Source organism: Pleurodeles waltl, chromosome 3_1, assembly GCF_031143425.1.
Source record: "Pleurodeles waltl isolate 20211129_DDA chromosome 3_1, aPleWal1.hap1.20221129, whole genome shotgun sequence".
Classification (NCBI taxonomy): domain Eukaryota; kingdom Metazoa; phylum Chordata; class Amphibia; order Caudata; family Salamandridae; genus Pleurodeles; species Pleurodeles waltl.
Genome location: NC_090440.1, coordinates 1,604,455,005 through 1,604,479,236, shown reverse-complemented (window position 1 = coordinate 1,604,479,236; position 24,232 = coordinate 1,604,455,005). Strand labels below are relative to the sequence as shown.

General features: G+C 45.1%; 1 protein-coding gene across 4 annotated transcripts in view; it reads left to right on the top strand.

Moving 5' to 3' along the window:
* Window positions 1-24,232, top strand: part of LOC138285381 (mitogen-activated protein kinase kinase kinase 6-like) — a 376,389-nt gene that overhangs the window by 166,811 nt on the left and 185,346 nt on the right. For all 4 annotated transcript variants that reach the window (XR_011201585.1, XM_069225240.1, XM_069225238.1 and 1 more), the window contains exons 14-16: window positions 7,254-7,344; window positions 8,853-8,986; window positions 15,288-15,415. Coding sequence is in view for 3 of the 4 variants with exons in the window: in XM_069225240.1 (XP_069081341.1) it covers window positions 7,254-7,344; window positions 8,853-8,986; window positions 15,288-15,415 (353 nt within the window). In the remaining variant the exon portion in view is untranslated. The remainder of the gene's footprint in view (window positions 1-7,253; window positions 7,345-8,852; window positions 8,987-15,287; window positions 15,416-24,232) is intronic.

Here is a 24,232-nt window from a genome sequence, read left to right as displayed (position 1 = left end):
ACACTAGTAGCTGGTAGGTTTTTCAGTGGACACTTCTAACGTGCCCTCTGGGTTGCATTTAATATTAAATCCATCACTGAGGTCTGTGATGGTTTATTATTCTGAGATGTTTGATACCAAACATCTGAGAATTTAGAAAAGCCATCATGTAGCTGGGGAACTCGTATTGACCAGTGTCCAGCACTTGCATTTAAAATGGCTTCCCTGTGCTCTTACTATCTCTCAGAATCGACTGAGATGTAGCAGGCGCATATCAGTTCATGCATATATGCTCTCACATGTGCCCGGTTGCACCCTGGCCTAGGAGTGAGTTAGACCCGGCACATGCAGTGATAGGGGACCTGGCACACGGGTGCGTGACAAGTCGTGTTTTCAATTTAGCCTTTACCAACACACAAGTCCGCAATGGCAACACTGTGTGGGTTAAATATGAAGGACCTGAAGGTGGCACAATTAGTGCTGCAACACTCAGAGACCTTCTTTAATACCCCAGGCCCTAGGTACCAGGGGTACAATTTACTAGGGACTTACAGTGGTAGCTAAAGAGTTTGGCAATTGTGCAAAACAACTGTGCGGTTTTGGGGAAAAAATCTGACACTGGGGACCTGGTTAGCAGGGACCCAGTGCACTAACAGTCAAAGCCACATCAGAAACCAGGCAAAAGTGGGGGCTAACCATGTCAAAAAGGGTGCTTTCCCACAGTGTGGAATCTTTGCAAGGAGGAGTCCTTCAGAGATTTACCTTACAGCCCGATGCACTTCTACGAAGCCTGTAAATGCTGGATGCAGGGACAAGTTTTTGCCCTGGTGTGGAACCTGTAACGTGGCCTCACTGGAGGCAAAATGTTAAATGTCTTATTTATTTTGTCTTTGGCTCAGCAAGGGCATGCAGTGGGCATAGTTAAAGGTTATCTGGCGGCCCATTCATCGTTTTAGAGTTTACCAGACCAACCACCCATTTTAAAATTACCTATTGTGATGTGATTTCTCAAAGGTTTAATCCACATGTTTCCTACTAAATCTGTGTGATACCAAAGTAGGATCCTAATTTGGTCCTGTAAGGAAATGACTTGCATGTTCACCTCAACATTTTTGGACTGATGCTGTTGGTTTTTCAGCCCAGTGCACTGAGGTCTGCTAACCAGACCTCAGTACCAGTGTACAGACACTATACAAATTGCATCTCAAATTGGACACCCCTAGTTGACAAGGACTGGCTTACTTATAGGTCTCTAGTTCTGGGTCTCCAAGGTGCTCAGGACATGTAAGGCATTGTATCCACCCAGGTCTACAGCACTGTTTGTGCCACCTTGTGTGCAACAAAGTACAAATGGCTCCCAGCCTGCCACTGCAGACTGGAAGGCTAGTGTTTTCACTGCCAGTTAACTTTTGCCATTCACACCAATGGCAAAGCCACCCTATCCCTTAACACTATAGATGTCTCCGCTGCACAAGGCCTATGTAGCCCTATGGCAGGGAGCTGTGTTTTGGTAAGTAAGATTTATATTTTTAATATTTTTTAACAGCAACACTTCCAAATTGTTGTTTTGTTGTAGATAAAGTTAGTAGCCCTATTGGCTAGCACTGGGTTACCGGTTGGCACCCCAACCCGTTAAACTCCTGAATGGGACTACCTAGCTCTATCATGTAAGGTATCAAATCAATTATGGCATTAAACCAGACCTGGTGCCCAGGTCGAATTTGATACTACTATTAAAGTTAATCAACTTTTTAAAAGTTGCCACTTTATGCTTCAGCTAGCCCAGCAGCCTCACACTTGCCCCGCCACAGAGACAGCTTTCTGAATGCCTGAGGAGACGTGTGAACAACTCCCCTGCACAGGAACAATGGCAGTTGCCGCTGAGAGTCACAACCTCTCCCAAGATGGCCACTCAGTTAGTTCAAAGGTGAAGCTGCATTTGCTAGGGAAGTAATGCCAATACCCCTGAGCAGGATGCATTTTGTTCCTGCAGACACAGTGGAGACGGGGTCAAGAAGGGGAAACTCTCCAAAACCGGTTCTACTGTGGGCATGTAGCCCTCTGGTAGCCACACCTTTAGGGTGGGCTGCCAAGCTCCTAACAACTGAGGAAGGGTTGCATCTGCTTGAAAGGAGCAAGAATGTGGTACTCTGGGATAGCTGTTGTAGTTGGACTTGCACTCCTAAGTGAGACTGCTGGTTAAGGGATGACAGCACATTTGTATGTAGGCAACTGAGTCACTCGTACAACAAGTTGCAACTGTCGGCCTATCCCTCCCGGCTCGCAAGCAGTACCTCACCAAAACTCAGACAGCAAAGGTGATTTCTGGCAGCCTTATGCATAGACTCTAGGTAAGACCTCTCAGGGAAGTTGTGGTAGAAAAGAACTACCCTTTTCTCTCATTAGGAGCAAGTGTTATACACACATAGGCAAAGAAGGAGAGTTTTCAAAATATTTATTGAAAAGACTACAATCCATGCTAAAAATGCATGTCTTGCAATGATTAGGTTAATGACCTGTAAAAGAAGCAGAATTGTGAAGATGAAAGTTGTGAATATAAAATCCCACACCATTTTACAATAAACATGAGAAATAAAATTAGTAACCAAGATAAACTAATCTCTACCCTAAAGAGAGCTAGGTATGATAAGCCTAATCTTCCAGAACCATGTCCATGAGAAGCACCCCCCCAACCATTGTTACCTTGTTATGAGGTCTCTAGGTCAGGCTCTGGTGACACAAAGGCTGATTTATGCATCAAGGTGATGTGCAGCATAGATGGCATCTGGAAGGAACCCCTCTAATGACCTTGTCCGTGTGAGGTGTGTTTATTCAGATCATGTAGGATTCCTGACGCAGGTATGTTCCCAAACAACTGATAATGTGGCAGACTTGTTGTCTGCAATTGCATAAACAATCCCTAACAAGTGATCCAATCACACGTAAGTGGAAAAGGGACATGATGACAATACCTTTGTGTATCACTGATAGGAACGTCGATAATGACGCCTTATCAGAATTGCACTGATAATGAAAATCAAAACATTTCTTATAAAATGTAAGCATATGGCGAAAGCTAAAAGAAATAATAAAATAAAACATAGCTAGCTAAGTAGGTAATAGGTCACTAGGTGATGGGGCACAGGCCTGCAAGCCAAGGGCTAAGCTAAAACTGAAATGAATTCACCACATAGCCACATGCCACACATCACAGAAAGTTTGTCACTAGATAGGAGAGGACCCAGTAGCCCATTGGCTAATGACTGCGTGGTCCCCTCAGGGCACTTTCCTGCGATAAATATGGCACCCCTGGCACTCTGACCCGCCGATCACATTGGAATGGGAGAGAGGACCGAAGAAGAACTGCCCAGTGGCACGTGCCCGCACAAAGAGGGGCTACACTGTCGGAAGAACTGCACCTGCTGCGCTCTGGGCTAGCAAAGATTGCACTGTATCACAGGTTCCAAACTCAGAAAAAGTTGATTCCCAGCCCCATCCTACAACAGTGACTCCGAGGATCAGTCATCTGAGCTTCTGGAGCCAGCTCCAGAGACACAAGAGCTGAAGTACCCCAAACTGACGCATTCGTAGCCACCACAGATGTTTTGCTGCTTCCACTTGCTGGACTCCAGAGAGGACTTATCTGAAATAGCCAAAAGCTGCACCTTAGTCTGTCTGACCCAGGAGTGCTGTCCAAGTCCAGATTCATTGCACCCAAGGGACATTAACCCCCACCTAAGGATTTTACCCCAACCGCAGTGCAGATTGACCAGTAACGCAGCATCTGCTGGCATGGTACTGTGATGTAGAGGACTTCGAGGGACCCCAATCTCTGTGGCCAAGTTTGCCCCACCTCACCCATACAAGGGAACACCCTTGTCAACCTCACCACAAACGTTACATCATTTGAGTGTCGTTTTCCTGCATCCCTCAGTATCCAGACTACTCAGTTGATGTCTTGGGCAGTTGTCCTGTAAAGTTTGGATTTTGCTTAAAAAACTAACTGGTTTCCAGGTAACTGTCCAGAATGTCCACTCTCGACCTGTAGACGTCTGTACTCCTGGAATTGTTCTAACCCAGGCAGGGGTAGGCAAACTTATTTTTTCAAACTTTTTGAAAGTTTCTATAGTTTTTGTTGACTAATGCATTTTTGTGGTTGCCTTTTAAAGTGATAATATCTTCTAAAATCTGTATCTCTGGAATGCTCTGGTGGACAATGTTCAACAAGGTCTCTAAAAATTAATGAAAATATAATCTTTTTATTTTTTTTAATTGTCTTCATTTTTTCATGTGTTGTAGGTTTCTTTTCAATGCTTGGTGCTGTTAAATGCTTTACACATAGTTCCTTTCTAAACCTTACTGCTCACAGCCCCAGCTATCCAGGTTTGAGCTTGAGATCAAGTAAATAAACCTGATGCAACCTAAGGTGGAATCTGTGTGTGTACTGCATGATAAGGCCACACAGCCATATCATATAGAACACCCAAATCCTCACAGGTCCTTACTGTCCCTATGTGCACCCCTTTGGAGCTGTTGCACAGTTGTATTTTGACCTTGAAGACAGTCTTTCTCATTGTGGTAACTTTAGCTCATGGCTTGAGTGAGCTTCAAGCTTTATCATTCCAGATACCCTACACCACATTCTTCCTTCTTTCTGGACAAACTGGTGATGAGGACTAGAGCGACCTTTTTACATAAGATTATGACTCCATTGCATGTCAGTCACTCTTCCAGCGTTCTTTGTGGCTTCTCCCCACTCAAAAGAGAATGAGAGACTTCATTGTTTGGACCCAAAAAAAGGGCTGAATTTCTACAGTGATCATACCAAAGACCAGCCGGTCGATGATCAGCTATTTGTAAGGCTGTCTGGGGAAAATAAATCTCTGATGGTTGAATCAAAAGTACTTATTATTGGGCTGTGGATTCCTTAATCCACAGCCATATGTGAGCATCAATACAGAGTCTGCTCTCAAAGGGTGGGTGCACAGGGGAAAACTGGACAATCCAGGGCAAAAGGACACCACAAAGCAGCTTCTGCTCAGCAGTGTGATGGAGCGGATGGCAATGCAACTAGCCCTTTGTGCATTTCATTAGCAAATATGCAGCAACTTAGTGCTCATGACAACTGTATGTTACATCTAGAAGTAGAGGCATTCAGTCTCCACAACTGTCACATTTGGCATATCAAAATTGACTCTGGACTATCCTACCTAGTACCATTGTTGGTGAAACATCTCCCAGAGGTCGACAAAAACGTTGCTTATCTATTCAGCAGATGTTATCAGCAAACCTGTGAGTGGGAAATCAGAGCTCAGTTACTTAGCTGTTTCTTTCAACATTGAGGCGCATCAATAGTCGGCCTGTTCGCCACAAAAGAATATGCAAATAAAATGTCAAAACCTTGCATCCAGGTGCCTTCACTGGCAGTCTCCTGGCAACACACCATGGATCAACCGATTAGGGATATTTGCATGTACTTTTCACCCCCTACCAATGATTACTATGTTATCATCAAAAAGAACAAAGGTCTTTGATACTAATGTTCATAGCTCCACCATGGGCTTGACAGCCTGATTCTGTGTGCTTCTGGAAATGTCAGTCCATCCTCATGAGCTGCTGCAACCATGCCCACATCTGTTTATGTATCCAGGTAATTTAACACATCCCTGGCACATGCGATTTGGCACTTGATGGACAAGAATTTGGGTACTTATAATTATTGTAAGAATGTATGGAAATATTGAGGTTGAAAACCAATCACTGGGGTGTGCTATGCCTCAAAATGGGAGAGCTTTGTTCAGTAGAGCAGCATTTTAAACGCACCGACTTTAACAGTAAAAAAAAGGTAGAAAATATTATTTCTTGTGTACAAAAGTCAACTATGCCTACACGTCCACAGACGCGCACTTAGCAGATATAGCCACCTACTTACAAAACAGAAAACGCAGTTCAGTTTTAAACTCCTCATTGGTTTAAAATGTTATGAAAGGTTTAGAAAGAATTGTACCTCCTGCACATCTGCCTATCCTGTCACTGAATCTTAATATAGTCCTACCTTGACCTATGGGGCCTCTGTTTGAGCCCTTCCATTCCTACTTGCTACAGTTCCTTTCACAGAGGCTGGTCTTACTGGTTGGGTCCTTTATAATGCTGTAGATCCACATGTGCCCTACATTTTTCCACGAGTGCAAACAGGCAGTAAGATGACTGAAACATACTTAATCAGTACTTATATTTTTATGTTTCTTATACCAGTTTCACTGACATCGTAATGTTTGGCACATACACACCACTAGCACAGGGACTTTGCCTTGTGAACTTTTTTTGCATTTTTCAAATTCCACAACCTGGTGTCACTGTTTGAGCCAGATGTAGTACTTACAAATCCCGTAACATTGTACTTTCTGGCTGGCACCTTTAACCTATTGCTTTTAGCATGAAGCAAATGCTTCTTCAAATTTCTCAGTTGTCTCAAATCCCCCATAAGATACAATATTTCATCAGCACAAATGCTAATCGTACTTCTCGTACATACCAGGTACGATTGCATACATGTTTCAGATTGGTTCCATGCCCCTGAAAGGGACTAAGCACCTGTGGCTTTCAGTGTGTAATATTTCTTAGCATACAGTCTCTTAATCACCTATATTAATAATTTTCTCCCTGTAACTTGAGAAATGACTATACTCATGTTACCGATAAGTACTGTGTTGGATTGATTACGTTTCTAACCCTAGACCCCCTGCTGACTTACAGTTTGACTGCTAAAACACACTACCCTGAGAGAGTTAAGGGCTAAAAGGCAGTGCTTGAACATTTCAAATGGAGTGCATTATTATTATGACCGCCCGAAGAAAGCTGGAAGTGACTTTAATCCAGAAGATAAGGACAAGTAAGCTCAGACTGCCCTGGGACACCAAGAAAAAGGCTCAATGGGCCCTAACAGCTTCTTTTCTCTGATTATGGGATTCCTTCTTCTCTTTCCCTTTTAGAGCATGTCTTCTTTGTCCCTTCTCTTACCATGTGGCTCTGCTTTTTTTTGTTTGCCCCCCCCCTTCTATTTTGTGTCTCTCTTCTTTTCACCTAAATCTCATCTCTTTCGCCTCTCTTAGTTGTCCTCTCCTTTTTGCACACAAATCTCCTTCTGCTTTGGGACTCCCTTTCCTCTGTTGAAACTCGCTTTCTGTCCTGGAAGTTGGTCATGAATTACTTCATGGGGGTGATGTCCCTGACCTACTTCTAGCTGGTGCAGTGACTTATGTTATCTGTGACAGGTTCTGTAATGCGATTCGCACCTTCACGGCAGAGCATGAGCTAACAATCGGGGAAGACGGTGGAGACTGCACTTCTGATGACTTCCCAGAGGTAATGCTAGACAGGGGGCTGTGGTGAATTGTGTGGGTGCGAGGGATGCCTGTTCCTGACAAGACCACAGATCTGTCTTGAATTGGAGTTTTGGTCCCTGGGATAAGGTTGTGAAAGATCAGACGACTCTGAGGATTTGGAATGGGGTTAGAGGTGCTTTGAGCAGATGCAGCAAGTAATCTAAAACTCATATGGTGGTCTCATTGCATCTGTTCACCGAAGGATGATACAGGGTTAACATAGGGCATCCTCCTTTAACTCTGGGTGATGTTGGGCAGCTAAGAGTTTATTTTAGTGGCACTGAGGAAACGTATGTAGAACCCTGGGATATGCATCAGGTACGTGGTCAGAGTTGAAGATGAATAGAATTTAGTGGGGAAATGGAAATCAAAGGTAGCATAATTTCATTGTGAGTTACATGACACTTACTGTAATTGCTGTGATGACTCAATCCCCTAAGAATGCTGATTTTATCGATCATACAATCTTAGGTGATCTCAAAATATCCAGAGTACTGGAGGGGAAAAAAGGCTGTAAAATTGGGGAATAACAGTCACTGCCCTGAAATGTGGCACACTCTCCAGAGCTGCTGTACTAGGTAGAAGTAGGGTCTGTATTAAGAGCCTTACCTGGACTGTCTCATAGGTCCAGGGAGAAATGGCAGTTATTTCCATCTTTACTAGGTCTGCTATGCTGCTCAATTGTCAAAAGAACAAGGTTTGCAAATGGATCTGCCCTGGGCCTAAGGGGCGACGAGTAGACACAGGCAAGCAAAGCAAAATCCTTGGGGTATAGTTCCATTGGGTAGGCACCTGAAAGTCTAAGGGGTCTTGTGCCATGTGAAGGTTGTAGTTATTCATTGGATCTTGCCTGCTGGTACGTTGCTCGCATAAATGCCAGTGAAGCTCAGCTTGCCTTTCTTAGGGCATTCTCTATATAATGCTGCATATGTTGTAACATGCCTTCTAGAAGATTCTTCAGAACAAAAGGTGGTACATAGTAGTCTTCAGGGTCACAATTTCAGACCCAGCGACTTGGTCAGAGCTCTCTCTGACCAAACGACTTGGTCAGAGCTCTGTCTCTGGCCCAACCAATTGATCAGTACACTTTGTGAACCCACATCTTAATCAGTGTGCTCTATCTGACCTCACTTGTCCATGTGCTCGCCAAACCAAGCATCTTTGTCCGACTACTCTTTATGCCTACGGCTTGGTGAGTGTGTTCCCTTAGCCCCACTACTTGGACAGTGACCTGTCTCAGCCTCTTGGCTTAATCGGCACACACTCCGATCCCACTGCTTTGTTAGTGCACTATCTGGCCCAGTGGTTTCTTTGTTGCTCTTTCTGGTCCCATGACTTGATTGACAATCTCTTCGACTCTTTAGCTTAGTGATATCTCACCCCTGATAAGAATTATGGCTCTTCTGTTTATTGTAATCCAGACCATGTCCCTTGCTCATGCTCCTGTCTTCATTCACCTTTTTTTGGCCCTTCTTGTCATCCTCTCAGTTCGATTATGAGCTCACTGAGAATGGAGATCGGGTGATTCTTGGTAAAGGAACCTTCGGGGTTGTCTACGCTGGGCGTGATGTGAACAGCCAGGTGCGAATCGCCATCAAGGAAATTCCTGAGCGGGACAGCAGGTATGTACAATGGAGCAATATGTGTGTGGATAGGTACTACGAATATTGTACCGGGGCTTTATGTGTTATATGGACAGAGGGATTGCATTGTGTGTACGGTAGGGCACTGCTTGTGTAAAGAACTGCATTTATGTGCCAGGAATGGAAAAATGCAGAAAATTGGGCTTCTTTTTGTTGGTGATTTTCCATACTGTCATCAATTCCAGGGCAACAGCTGAGCAAATAGATGGCATGGGGAGTTGAAAAACAGGATAAGATTTCCTTAAATAGAGACGTTAACAGTCATTTGTAGTGCATGCTACTATTTATCTGTGGGTGTATTGTCATTTAAGATTTGAATGCTTAAATTGATAAAGCACAAAAAGCATCAAAGTATGAGAGCATCTTTATTAGATAAATGTGGAAATATACTATTTTGCAACTTCATTTATTGACAGAACACAAAATAAACATGGATAAATACTGGTAAGAAGGCCAAAAAATAAATGTGGATGTAATCAGATGAAAATGTTAAAAAAAAAAAAAAAACTTAAAAAAAAAAAACTAATAATATATATATTATAAAACCAGGAGCCCTAATTACAAATGACCTTCAGCTTGGCAATCGTTTATAAACTTGGGCGGCATGGAAGCCTCCGCCTTGCGGATATAAAGACCTCCGCCAGCCCATCACAGCTTACTGCGTCTTCCAAAACCCCAAGGCTTCTTACTTAGCCCAAGCAAATAGTATTGACATCTATTGTACCAATGAGAAAAGTAAACCTCAAAGGTGTATCTTACCATACTTTTACTGTTCAAAGCCGGTACACTTGAATGAGACACTTATGTGTTAGACACTTACAAGTTATTATGTGAGGCAGCTGCCAATGGGCAGTCGTAGTTAGGACTATGTTTCCACAGGAAATGGTGTTTGAATAATCTTCACAAAACTTTGCAGAAAAAGTCCCCATCCACCTCAGCTTCTCCCTGGAAAGCTGTGGGGTAATCTGTTGAGCACAGACTGAGGAAAAAGGGTGGCGGAGGCCCAAAACACATTTTCCCATAGCAGTTTTCCATCAGAAAACTAAACACAAGTGCAACCACAACTACTTAATGGAATGCCACTAAATATGGCAGTTAGCTATTTCCTCAAAGTGAGGTTTTTGTGATTTGGCGTAAATATGTTCACTACTTTAAGGTTCAAAATGTATGTATTTTTCATGCCCAAGAGGATCCGTGGACCCAACAGATCAAAAGATAAGATCTGATTGGCTTCCACAACATCATATATGAAGGGGGTCTTGTAGAGGGCAAACTTGTCACCCCGAGGGGTCTCCTGGTACTGGAGGGATGCTGCAGGCTTTGTCCGGCTGGCAATAATCGTCGAAGAGCCAAGTCTTGAGCTTCTTTCTGAAGTCGTTCAGAGAAGGGGCGGTGCACAGGTGGAGGGGTAGGTCCTTCCAGTACTTGGCGACATAGTGGGAGATGGAGCAACCTCTGAAGCATTCGGGGCGGATGTGGGAGATGTGCGCCTGGATGAGAATGGCTGAGCGAAGTTCTTTGGTCGATCCGTGGAATGCGAGGCCGCTTTAGATGTAGGCGGGTCCAGCATTGTGCAGGGCCTTGAATGCATACATGAGGCATCTTTGCTGGACGGGAAGCCAGTAGAAGTTCCTGAGGTGGGGAGTGATACTGTTCTTCTGGGGAGGACAGTTTTTGCTGCCGCGTTCTGGATGGTGTGGAGGCGGTTAATGAGCTGCTTCTTGGTACCGGTGTAGCGCACATTGCCATAGTCGAGTCGGCTGGAGATGAGTGCCTGGGTGACTGTCTTCCTGGTAGAGATAGGGAGCCATCGGCAGATTCAGAAGCAGGCAGAGGAGATGGCGTTGATATGTTGCTTCATGGTCAGTTGGTTGTCCAGGATGATTCAGAGGTTGCATGCATGGTTGGTGGGGATGAATGGGGGACCGAGGGTGGTGGGCCACAACGTGTTGTCCCAGGGTGGGCGGGTGGCAGAGGCTTGTTCCCGAAGATGAGGATATCCATTTTGTCTAAGTTTAGCTTGCAGCAGTTGATCCTCATCCAGGTGTCGATGTCGGTCATGGTGTTTTAGAAGTTGGTTCATGTGTTGGTGACATCGTCGGAGAGTGATAAAGCGAGCTGGGTGTCGTCTGCATAGGATATGATGTTGAGTCCCTGGGTGCGTGCAATATCTGCCAGTGCAGCCATGTAGGTGTTGAAGAGGGTGGGGCCGAGGGATGAGCCCTGGGAGACGTCGCAGACATCATCTTTGGGTGCAAAGATGAAGGGTGGGAGGAGGAGCCTCTGTTCGGCCGGAGAGGAAGTAAGTGATCCAGTTGAGCGTGTTGTCCTGAATGCCAATGCTGTGGAGTCTAGTGATGAGGGTGTGCCTGGAGACAGTATCGAAAGCTGCCAATAAGTCGGGGAGGATGAGGGCTGCTGTTCCCCCTAGGTCAAGGAGGTGTCTAATGTTGCCAGTTGCTGCAATCAAATTGGTCTCGGGGCTGCGGTTGGGCTGGAAGCCGGATTGGGAAGGGTCGAGCATGTTGTTGTCTTCGAGGTAGTCCGTGAGCTTGCAGTTGATAGTCTTTTCCAAGATTTTGGCGGGGAATCGGAGGAGCGAGACGAGGCTGTAATTTTTTAGCTCGTTGGGGTAAACTGAAGGTTTCTTAAGGAGGGGCTTGACCTCGGCATGTTTCCAGGCATCAGGGACCGTGGCTGTTAAGAGGGAGTGTTAGAAATGGGGTTTTTGGTTGGCAGTCAGGTTACCCTCTGTCCAAGCAAGAACCCTCACTCTAGTCAGGGTAAGCCACACACAGTCCAAATTATCCTGTGCCCACCCTTTGGTAGCTTGGCACGAGCAGTCAGGCTTAACTTAGACGGCAATGTGTAAAGGGTTTGTGCAATAAATCATACAATAACACAATATAGCACCACAAAAATACACCACACAGTGTTTAGAAAAATATATAATATTTATCTGGGTATTTGCATGTCAAAACGATCAAAGATGCAATATGAATTTGTTGAGATATCACTAAAAAGTGATATGAAGTGTCTTAAGTCTTTAAAAAGTAAACAAAGTCTCTTTCAAGCACAAAGTACCTGGTTTGGAGTGGGAAATCTCCGTAGAGAGCCGCAGAAGAGGAGCTGCGTGGAAAAATGGTGTGTGCGTCGGTTACGCCCCTTCACACACAGACTTGCGTCCTTATTTTTCACACGGGGAGACGTGCGTCGTTCTACGGGAGGAAAAATGGTGTGTGCGTCGGTTTTGCCCTTTCACACACACACTGACTCGCGTTGTTATTTTTCACTCTGGGAAGACATGCATAATTTTCCGGCACGCGGACCGTCTCCTTCTATGGATCGCGGAATTACCAGATGTCCCAGGGTCTGTGCGTGGATTCTTCTGCTTGTTATCCAGCTGCGCGTCGTTCCGGGAGGCTATGCGTGGAATTTTCTTTGTCACAGCAGGCGTCTCGATGATTTCCTCTCTGGAAGTCGGGCGAGGCCGTGCGTCGAAGTTTTGGCCGCTCCGCAGGCGCCTCATCGAGTGGCGTCTTTCAGGATCGGCGTGAGGTGAATTTTTCCAGCGGAGCAAGCTGTGCGTCGATTTTTTTCGCCGCACACGGTGTCCAGTTGAGAAAGAGAAGTCTTTTTGGTCCTGAGACTTCAGGGAACAGGAGGCAAGCTCTATCCAAGCTCTTGGAGAGCACTTTTGCAGCCAGACAAGAGTTAAGCAAGGTAGCAGTCCTTTGTAGAAAGCAGTCAGGTGAGTCATTTAGGCAGCCAGGCAGTTCTTCTTGGCAGGATGCAGGTTCTTGTTCAGGTTTCTTCTCCAGCAAGTGTCTGGGTATAAAACAGGGCCTCTGCCCTACCACCTCAAAGTGCCTTTGAAGTGGGGGAGACTTCAAAGAGAGGATCAACATTTACATTCTCCAAGTCAGTGACAAAAATATTGTATTAAGCCTGGGCTCTGCCACGTGGTAAAAGCAAAGTATCTGAATCTTAGTGGTTGTCTGATGTTGGTCTTACAGTAGGATTAGAGAGTGGCCTTCGATGTGTCTGAGAGCATAATAAGTTGTGCTTCCATTATTGCTGGTGCTGCCGGCATTGGCACCTGCATCAATTCAAAAGAAACCGGCCCATAGAGTGGAGCCTGGACTGAAGTTCGCACATGAGTCAGTGTGGAACCTGAAGCAGCTCTGAGTGGAGAGACTGAGCCGGAAGGTGGACAGAGGAAACTGGTAAAGTGTCAAAAAATTGCAACAGGGCCTCTCAAAAGGCCTTGACCTGCTGTAGTGTCTCTGACAGACCAGGAAATTGATGGTGCATTGGGGCCACACTCTGAATTGGCTCCTAAGGAGGTCTGGAGTGACACTGGGTGGCATGTTGACGCCTTCTCTGGAGTTTGAGAGTGACGGAAGGGGGCCAAGTGCCTCCTGGGTGACTTATTCTTCTTTAAAAACTTACCTCACAATTGTGACCACAAGGCAGATCTGTTGTGGGAATGGAGCCATCCCTTTGACCAGTCATTTGGAGTCTTAAGATGTTAGGCAACATCAGGTTTCGCCTCGTAGTCCTGTATGGCCTTCAGGTTCATCTGGATGCAACTGTCAAAGACCCTGGACTCATGTTCCAACCCTAGCCACCAAAGGCATACTGTGACATCTGTTTGACAGTCCCTAAAAGGTTAATAAAAGGTTTATACTCTGTCATTTTGGGAGATGGTATTTTTCCTTGTACTCTGGATTTGAACAATTCAGTCAGAAAAAGTCTAGTCAACGACTGAGTAGCTCCAGATCCACCTTTGAAGGTGCAGAAAGAAAGAAACTGATGGCAGCACGCATGGCTCACTTTTATTTGGCTCTGCTTGTCACTTCTGGAGTAGAACAACATTAGTGCGGAGCCACATAATGCCACTTGTCGGGGCGCAGTAGCACTACTTTAAACTTTCCGGATTCAGTCTGTTGCCTGGTGAATATTCACAAGGTGAGTAATTTGCTACTAGAAGTATCCATCAGAAAGTTTGGGTCAGCCTTCAGAATCGCTCAAATGTGTTATATTTGACCCTACATATTGTTCTAATGGATGTAATTAAATGAATGTAGAATTCAGTAAATGTTTTGCTATCGTAGCTTGTTTTATAAAGTTGACTAATTTTATTGGCTTAATCTTCATATTTGCAGTAATTACATTGCACACAATTTTGAAATTGAAGAGTTGTCAATTGAAGCCAACTACTGTTAGACTATGTAGTTTTACAGTGACTGGATGTTTTTGGATTTAAGGGGATCAGACTTAAGTGTGTGTGTATTTGTACTAATTTCCAATGCTTGTTGAGAATTCAAAATATCTATTTACTTTCTGCACAGTGTCTGTAGAAATTGCATTATTTTCATTGGTATTTATTTCTCCTCCTGGTTTAGTTAGTGGTTTCATTGCATTCTATTGATATTGCATTTGTATAGTGATTATTACCACTGAAAAGACGCTGAAGCTTCTTTTAATATGATTTCAGAAGGGCCATCTTTAAGTTTTGCAGTTACCTTGTTGAAGTTGCCTTTCTGTTCTCTGCCTTAATATTTCTCCAAATGAGATGTTCTTAATTTGCCATAGTTGATGACCCGAGTTAGTATGTAATGCTCTATTGACAGCTGTTCCCTTTAGATGCAGTTTGCTATTAAGAACATTTGCTTTGATATTGAGTTCAACATATCAAAATACTGTATTGGTTGAACTAAATTTCAAGGTCAATTCTTTGTTCTGATCATTGTTATTTAGATAAGTAAAATACTTTAAATATGTCTGGTACTGTAAGTTGCAACATTTTGCCTGTTCGTATATGCTGAACCGATTGAAAAGCAGTGCACTTAAGTGTCAAGGTTGGTGTGCCTGGGCTGCATTTTGTATGTATTTGTCAAGTTTTTTTCTACATATGTTTGCAAAACAGAAAAACATTGCGTGCATACAAAGGCCACACCTAGTGCCTTTGCCAGTGCTTGTTTAATATATAGGGGCACTTTATCTTTGACAAAGAATGTCTGAAATTTGCAGGCACTCGGTGTGATCTTGGTTCTCAATGGAGCAATGAGCAGGTAATAAGAATTCACCAATCGTAGGCTTTTTTTAAATTACTAGATCACAGATTCTAGTTGTTCCATAGTGTGACACAGTGTTCGTATGAAGTGAAAATGCAGGAGGCTGGGGGCTTGCTTATCAGAATTGCTGTGGAAGAATAGCTTTTCTTGATCAAACCTTGCTCAGAACCACTCTTTATCTTCTTTCTCTCTCTGCAAAGGTTCTCACAGCCTCTCCATGAAGAAATTGCCCTGCACAAGCGGCTGAAGCACCGAAACATTGTGCAGTACCTTGGCTCAATCAGTCAGGATGGTTTCATCAAGATCTTTATGGAGGAAGTCCCCGGAGGTATGCTAGGATGGTTTTGAAAGGGGTGGTAGTCATTAAGGCAGACCCTATGCGTCTGGGAAATACAATGTGAGGTGAGGTAGGATGTTAAGGCAGGTAAGGTTCAGTTGTAAAAGTGCATGAGGCTGATGTTTATTGGTCACTGTTAGCATGCATTTGTAAACGAGTGGGGGGTGGAGGAGGTCATTGCTACAACTTAGACATTGCTACTAGAATGGAAAATAAATAAGATGCTATATGGCTTTCGTCCATTTCTTATTCGCATCAGGGCTAAAGGGTGGCAACTGCGGCATTTACACAGGAAGTCTTCAGAAGTGAGTGGGTGTGAACTGCCCATGGGACTAGTTTTTGGTGGTGCACACTGGATGTCAATATTTTGAAGGTGCTTTTCTCACTTAATTAAATGATGTCAGGATTGAGTGACTCTTGAGTTGCTTTTGTGCTGGCTACTGTTGAAGCTTTTGTGTGTTGGTTTTACTGGTTGGGTCTGTTGTGTGTGTGAACCTAAGACTGTGTCTGTGTCTGTTTAGATGTGTAGGTGAGCAAGGAATGCAATTGACAAATTTGCTCATTCAATGATTGCTGCAAAGTATTCTTGTGCTCTTCCAACAATTCTTGTTAATTTTTTTTTTTGTTCTCGCCTCTCACCAGTGATTTCTTTCCTTGGAATGTGTATTCTCATCAATGGGCCTAATACTTTGAATGTACCTGAAGTCACCAGTGTCCACTGCCTTTAAACCTTGTTCATAGTAGTGCTTTGTTACTCATGGGCGGTTCCTCATGCAATCTTCTTTGATATTCTTAAACATTAGCTGTTAGCTCTTGAAGATTCCAGGAACCCCACTGTAGTGCAAAGCAGCGTCATACAGTTCATTCTCCATCTTTGTGAAGTAAGAATCTCTGAACACAGCTATACCTCTTGAAGTCCTGTTTTTCATTGTAAATACTTTTTCGCTGACCTTTTTGCTTTAACCGACCTTAGTTTTCCACTTGCGCCAGTCCGAAAATGTCCTTCTGTCTAACTTTCTGCTTTTGCGTTTGTTCTACTCATCTGTGTTAAGTTGATGGAATGGACACTGTTTCGTTTCTGTCCTCGGTGCCATTCCAAGTTCCCCCATTTTGACCATCATCAGGTGTGTAATCTGTGCCTTTCCCCCATCATCAGAAAGCTACCTGCGATGTCTATAGATCTTTCAGATCAAAGAAGACCCTTTGGGGCTGAAGAGCTCGTAGGTTACAGATGGCGCGGAAATCCCCAGAAGACACCCTTGACATATTTGTGGAGGATTACACAAAGGAGGAACCCGACCAAGAAGACAACTTCTTCATTCAAGATTCTGCCTCCGACGTTCAGTCTGAGATTAAGAGCAGTGAGGTGACTTTGGCACAGCCAGTGAGTCCTGCCAAAAAAAAACTGTTAAAAAAGCCCTTTACGAGGACTCTGGACTGCCACTGCCACCAGGCCATGGTTGGTCTCGGGAACATTTCTTCTTTTCCGCTCGGCTCCAAAACCAGCCAAGAAACTAACATCGACCTCAGCATTGACCTCCTGCCATTCGGTCAAACGACTTCTGACAAATCTTCAGCACCAATCACCTCTGGTCTGATCCGACCAGCCACAACCACAGCTTCTGTACCAATAGTCACCAACTGAAGCAATTGGTACTGAAAAACAAAGGAGTCAACTCCTTCAGAACGTATGGACTCGAGCCAATCCTCCACTGCGTCATGTCCAATTGAGGCTATTTTGGAGACTATGGATGCAAAACAGGGCCGCCGCCATATCCATTAAGGTACAGGGAGTATCATTGCCTTCCCCGTTACATTCAGGAGGACATTATCCTTCTAAGAGGCTTTAGACACTTCACTGCCTCCAAAAAGGACCATTAAGAACAACGCTGCTTTATCTAAACCTTTCCTTCCTCCTCCTCCTGAATTACCTTCCTCACCACCTCCACCCTCTCATTCTTCTCCACCTCTTCCCCTCCTCGTTCCCCTTCCTCTCCTACTGCAGGAGACCTCACACCTCAGGGTTCTCCTCTCTTTGTAGGGGAATATTTGTGTGGAACACAGCAAGACCCAGACCCATGGGATGCATATGACCCTGGTCCCATGATAATTATGGACCCAGATTTATACCCTGCAAGACCCTCTCCCCCAGAGGACTCTACTAGTTACTAACAACATATAACGAGCAGCTGCTTTTCATAATGTTCGGCTCCGTAAGGACCTGGTAGAACAGGATTTTCTGTTTTGACACCTTAACCACCGCACATAGGGATCTTTAGTACCTTCCTGTGCTTCCTGACATGATTTGTTACGCAGATTACATCTTTAATGAGCCAGTCCGCTCTAGAATTATCAATCCTAGTGTGGATAAAAATTATAAACATGCTCCTTCTGGTCCACTGTACGTCCGGTCTCAGGTCCCACCAGATTTAGTAGTGGTCACCACTGCAGTGAAGTGAGCCAACAGCCAGGCCACAGAAGATTCTCCTCCACCACAGAAGGAGAGCACAAAGATAGATGCAGCAGGTAGAGGAATTGCAGCACAAGCAGCAAATCATTGGCGCTTTGCCAATTTGCAGTCCCTTTTAGCAAGGTGTGATCGGGCTCACTGGGATGAAATGGAGGAGTTCTTCCAATATCTCCATGATGAGCACTGCAAACGAGGCTAGCAGATTGTTACAAACGAACAAACAGTCACCAGTAACTCTGTACGCTGTGCATTAGATGCCGAAGATACAGCTGCATGAGGGGTAAATACAAGCCTATTGTTAAGGCAACATGCCTGGCTTAGATGTTCTAATTTCCCGCCAGGGGTACATCAAGCGGTGTTCAACACTCCCTTTGTCAAAGAACACATTTCTGGCCCCAAGCGTACTCCACTCTGGAGAAACTAAAAAAAGATACTGACATCACAAAGGCCATGGGTGCCCTTCAGTCACAGGCACACAGAGGTAATTTTTGCTGCCCCCCACATTTAGAGGTGGTTACAAAGCCACAGCCTCAAAACCATCTACCTCTCAAACTAGACAACCCTCTACCTCATATTCTTAAGGTTTCTTCATAGGTACCTTTTAGAGGCAACAACAGAGGCAAGAGCACTACCACAAGTGGTTCATCTTCAACATTTAAGCAGTGACTACATACTTTGGCCAAGCTCCACACCACACCTGTAGGGGGGCAACTTCGAAATTTTCAGACACATGGATAGATATAACATCGGACCAATGGGTCCTTTCCATTATCCAACATGGTTATTGTCTGGTGCTAACTACAACCCCTCCAAACGTTCTCCCTCGTTCTCACAGGTCATCTCACGAACATCTCACCCTCCTAAAGCAAGAGGTACAGTCCCTGATTCTCAAAGGCACCATAGAGCTTGTTCCATTACAATACCAGGGAACAGGAGTAAACTTTCTATATTTTCTCATCCCGAGAAAGGATGGAACTCTCAGGCCAAATCTGGATCTCAGACCATTAAATCACTACATTCTCTCAGAACACCTTCACATGGTTACTCTTCAAGACGTTATTCCCCTACATCAACAAGACAACTTTGACGACACTAGACTTAAAAGATGCCTACTTCCACATTCCCCTCCACAGAGGACATATCTAAGGTTTGTGGTGGCAGGAAAACCTTATCAATTCAAGTCCTGCCTTTCGGAGTCAGGACTGCTCCCATAGTGTTCACAAAGTGCTTGGTGGTAGTCGCTGCACACCTCAGAAGACACAATATAAACATGCTCCCTTACCTAGATGACTGGCTAATCAAAGCCAGCACTCTACAGCACTGTCAGTCTGACATTTAGACCACAGTAAACCTACTTCACAAGTTAGGGTTCACAATCAACTTCCTCAAATCCCATCTACAACCACTTCAGGTTCAGCCCTATTAGGGAGCCATTCTCAATGCAGAGTTGAGGTTAGCATACCCCAACCCAGCATGCATTCAGAAATTTCAGTCTCTTCTCCCACAATTACAGGAGAATCACCCATATACAGTCAGGACTATCATAAATTTTTTAGGGATGATGGTCATGCATTGCCATTGTTCCCCATGTCAGACTACGCAAGCTTCCCCTGCAGCAGTGTCTGCCACGTCAGTGGTCTCAGTCACAAGTTCACATAGAAGATCTAGTGTTGTTAGACCGCCATACTCGCCGCTCTTTGCAATGGTGGAACACCACTAATCTGTTGAAAGTGTGACCTTTTTATGGACCCTGTGCCTCAGCTCATTCTGACCATGGATGCATCACTGACAGGGTGGGGTGCTCACCTTAAGACCTCAGAGGACATGGATTATGGGATCTCACTGACCAATCCATGCACCTCAACTCTCTGGAGCTTCAGGCGGTGTTTCTAGCCCTGAAAGCTTTTCTTAGGTTCGGTGGCATGTGTTGCTGCAGATACACATGCTGTGCATAGTCCGCCGTCTGGTGTTGGGTCGGAGTGTTACAAGTTGTTTTTCTTCGAAGAAGTCTTTTCGAGTCACGAGACCGAGGGACTCCTCCCACTTCGGTTCCATTGCGCATGGGCGTCGACTCCATCTTAGATTGTTTTTTTTCCGCCATCGGGTTCGGACGTGTTCCTTTTCGCTCCGTGTTTCGGGTCGGAAAGTTAGTCAGAATCAACGGAAAATTTGTCGGTATTGTTTCGTTTGGTATCGGGATAGTTAGGGCAAATCGACACCGAGCCTTAAAGAGCTCCGGTAACCCTTCGGGGTATTTTCGATCCCCCGTCGGGGCCTGGTCGGCCCGACCGCATGAAACATCGAGACTGATGGAACGGACCCCGTTCCGATTCTGTCCTAAATGCCACAGTAAATATCCTTATACAGACCAACATTTGGTCTGTAACTTGTGCCTGTCCCCTGAGTACAAGGAAGAGTCGTGTGAGGCCTGTCGCGCGTTTCGGTCGAGAAAAAACGCTCAGGGACCGAAGAGCCAGGAGGTTGCAGATGGCTTCCACGCCGACAGGACAACAAAGGTTCGAGGAGGAGGAAGAAGAAGAAACTTTCTCCATCCGCGATTCGGATTCCGAAGAATTCAACGTCGACAATCAACCAACCGTAAGTAAGACGTCGAAAGAAAGATCACACGAGAAAACAGACAAAGCCCAGGGGACGCCACTGCCAACAGGCCATGGCATAACCCATAAAGTAGGTGACCGTCCATCGGCACCGAAAAAGGGCGAGCCGGTGCCGAAGTCGTCCGACTCAGGTCGAGACACAGGCACGCAACACTCTCGGGACCGAGAGAGTGGTGCAGAAAAGGCTCGACACCGAGATAGCGGCACCGAAGCTACTCGACACAGAGCCAGCGGCACCGAAGCTGCTCAGCACAGAGATAGCGGCACCGAAGATGGTCGGCACCGAGAGGCCAAGACACCGAAAAAGAGAAAGATCTCGTCGGAGCCGAAAACAACTAAAGACACGGTTTCGGTGCCAAAACACCCAGCAACCGAACCAAAAACCAGTTCCTACTCAGAGGAACAATCACTTTCCTCCCAACTAAAAAGACACAGATTTGAGGAGGAATTACAAACTACAGAGGTAGATCACACGCAACAGCGGATCTTTATCCAAAGGGGTACAGGGAAAATCAGCACTCTTCCCCCAATCAGAAGGAAAAGGAAGCTTGACTTCCAGCAACAAGACAAGCCACCGCAAGCAAAGGTGGTAAAGAGGGCAACTCCACCACCCTCTCCACCCCAGTCAACTCATGTATCACCGGCACAGACTCCACCACCATCACCAGCTCATACCACCATGAGCCAGGATGATCAGGCAGCATGGGACCTCTATGATGCTCCAGTATCGGACAATAGCCCAGAGTCGTACCCAACTAAACCCTCACCACCTGAGGACAGTACAGCATATGCACAGGTGGTAGCTAGGGCAGCCGAATTTCATAATGTATCTCTACATTCGGAGCCTATTGAGGATGACTTCCTCTTTAACACCCTGTCCTACCCCCACAGCCATTATCAAAGCCTTCCCATGCTCCCGGGAATGCTTAGGCACGCTAAACAGATTTTCAAGAGTTAAAAGCAGAGCAATAACTCCAAGGGTGGAGAAAAAATACAAGGCACCGCCCACAGACCCTGCTTTTATTACATCACAACTGACACCAGATTCAGTAGTCGTAGGAGCAGCTCGTAAAAGAGCCAACTCGCAGACATCAGGCGACGCACCACCTCCGGACCAGGAGAGCCGCAAGTTTGATGCAGCTGGGAAAAGGGTTGTGGCACAAGCTGCAAATCAGTGGCGCATCGCCAACTTGCAAGCACTCCTAGCGCGATACGACAGGGCCCATTGGGACGAGATGCAACATCTCATCGAGCACCTCCCCAAAGAATTCCAGAAACGAGCGAAACAAGTGGTTGAAGAGGGGCAAAATATCTCCAACAACCAAATACGTTCTTCTATGGATGCAGCAGATACAGCCGCAAGAACAATAAATACTGCTGTGACAATAAGGAGGCACGCATGGCTGCGCACATCTGGTTTCAAACCTGAGATACAACAGGCAATGCTCAATATGCCGTTCAATGAACAGCAATTGTTTGGCCCAGAAGTGGACACTGCAATTGAAAAATTGAAGAAGGACACTGACACAGCCAAAGCCATGGGCGCACTCTATTCCCCGCAGGGCAGAGGCACATTTGGCACTTTTCGCAAAACAACTTTCAGAGGAGGGTTTCGAGGTCAAGCCACAGAAGCCAGCACCTCACAAACAAGACCACCTACCTACCAGGGACAATATCAAAGGGGTGGCTTTCGAGGCCAATACAGAGGGGGCCAATTCCCAAGAAACCGGGGAAAGTTTCAGGGTCCCAAAACCCCTCAAAATAAACAGTGACTCACAAGTCACACAACCCCTTCACACCACACCAGTGGGGGGGAGACTAAGCCAGTTCCACAAATCATGGGAGGAAATAACAACAGACACTTGGGTCTTAGCAATTATCCAACATGGTTATTGCATAGAATTTCTCCAACTCCCTCCAAACGTCCCACCGAAAACACACAATATGTCAAAACAGCATATAGACCTTCTAGGACTAGAAGTTCAAGCATTACTGCAAAAAGACGCAATAGAATTAGTACCAAAAACACAAAAGAACACAGGAGTTTACTCACTGTACTTTCTAATACCGAAAAAGGACAAAAGTCTGAGACCAATATTGGATCTCAGAACACTAAACACCTACATCAAATCAGACCACTTTCACATGGTCACGTTACAAGACGTAATACCACTACTGAAACAGCAAGACTACATGACAACGTTAGATCTAAAAGACGCGTATTTCCATATACCGATACATCCCTCGCATAGGAAATACCTTAGGTTCGTATTCAAAGGAATACATTACCAATTCAAAGTGTTGCCATTCGGAATAACGACAGCGCCAAGAGTCTTTACAAAATGTCTAGCAGTAGTAGCTGCACATATCAGGAGGCAGCAAATACACGTGTTCCCGTACCTAGACGATTGGTTAATCAAAACCAACTCGCTAACAAAGTGTTTACACCACACAGATTATGTTATACAAACCCTTTACAAACTGGGTTTCTCCATCAACTATGCAAAGTCACACCTTCTGCCATGTCAAACACAGCAATACTTAGGAGCGACAATCAACACAACAAAAGGAATAGCCACTCCAAGTCCACAAAGGGTTCAAAATTTTCACAAGGTGATACAAGCTATGTATCCAACACAAAAGATACACGCAAAGATGGTATTAAAACTCCTAGGCATGATGTCCTCATGCATAGCCATTGTCCCAAACGCAAGATTGCACATGCGGCCCTTACAACAGTGCCTAGCGTCACAATGGTCACATGCACAGGGTCACCTTCTAGATCTGGTGTTGATAGACCGCCAAACATACATCTCGCTTCTATGGTGGAACAGTACAAATTTAAACAAAGGGCGGCCTTTCCAAGACCCAGTGCCACAATACGTGATAACAGATGCTTCCATGACAGGGTGGGGAGCACACCTCAATCAACACAGCATCCAAGGACAATGGGACGTACATCAAAGAAAGTTTCATATAAATCACCTAGAATTGTTAGCAGTATTTCTAGCGTTGAAAGCATTCCAACCAATGATAACCCACAAATACATTCTTGTCAAAACAGACAACATGACGACAATGTATTATTTAAACAAACAGGGGGGAACACACTCGACACAGTTGTGTCTCCTAACACAAAAAATATGGCATTGGGCAATTCACAACCACATTCGCCTAATAGCACAGTTTATTCCAGGGATCCAGAACCAGCTAGCAGAAAATCTCTCTCGGGATCACCAACAGGTCCACGAAAGGGAAATTCACCCCCAAATCCTGAACACTTACTTCCAAATTTGGGGAACACCTCAAATAGATCTATTTGCAACAAAAGAAAACGCAAAATGCCAAAACTTCGCATCCAGGTACCCACACCGGCTATCTCAAGGCAATGCTCTATGGATGAATTGGTCAGGGATATTTGCGTACGCTTTTCCCCCTCTCCCTCTCCTTCCATATCTAGTAAACAGATTGAGTCAAAACCAACTCAAACTCATAGTAATAGCACCAACATGGGCAAGACAACCTTAGTATACCACACTACTAGACCTGTCAGTAGTACCTCATGTCAAACTACCCAACAGGCCAGATCTGTTAACACAACACAAACAACAGATCAGGCATCCAAACCCAGCATCGCAGAATCTAGCAATTTGGCTCCTGAAATCCTAGAATTTGAACACTTGAACCTCGCACAAGAGTGTATGGAGGTCATAAAACAAG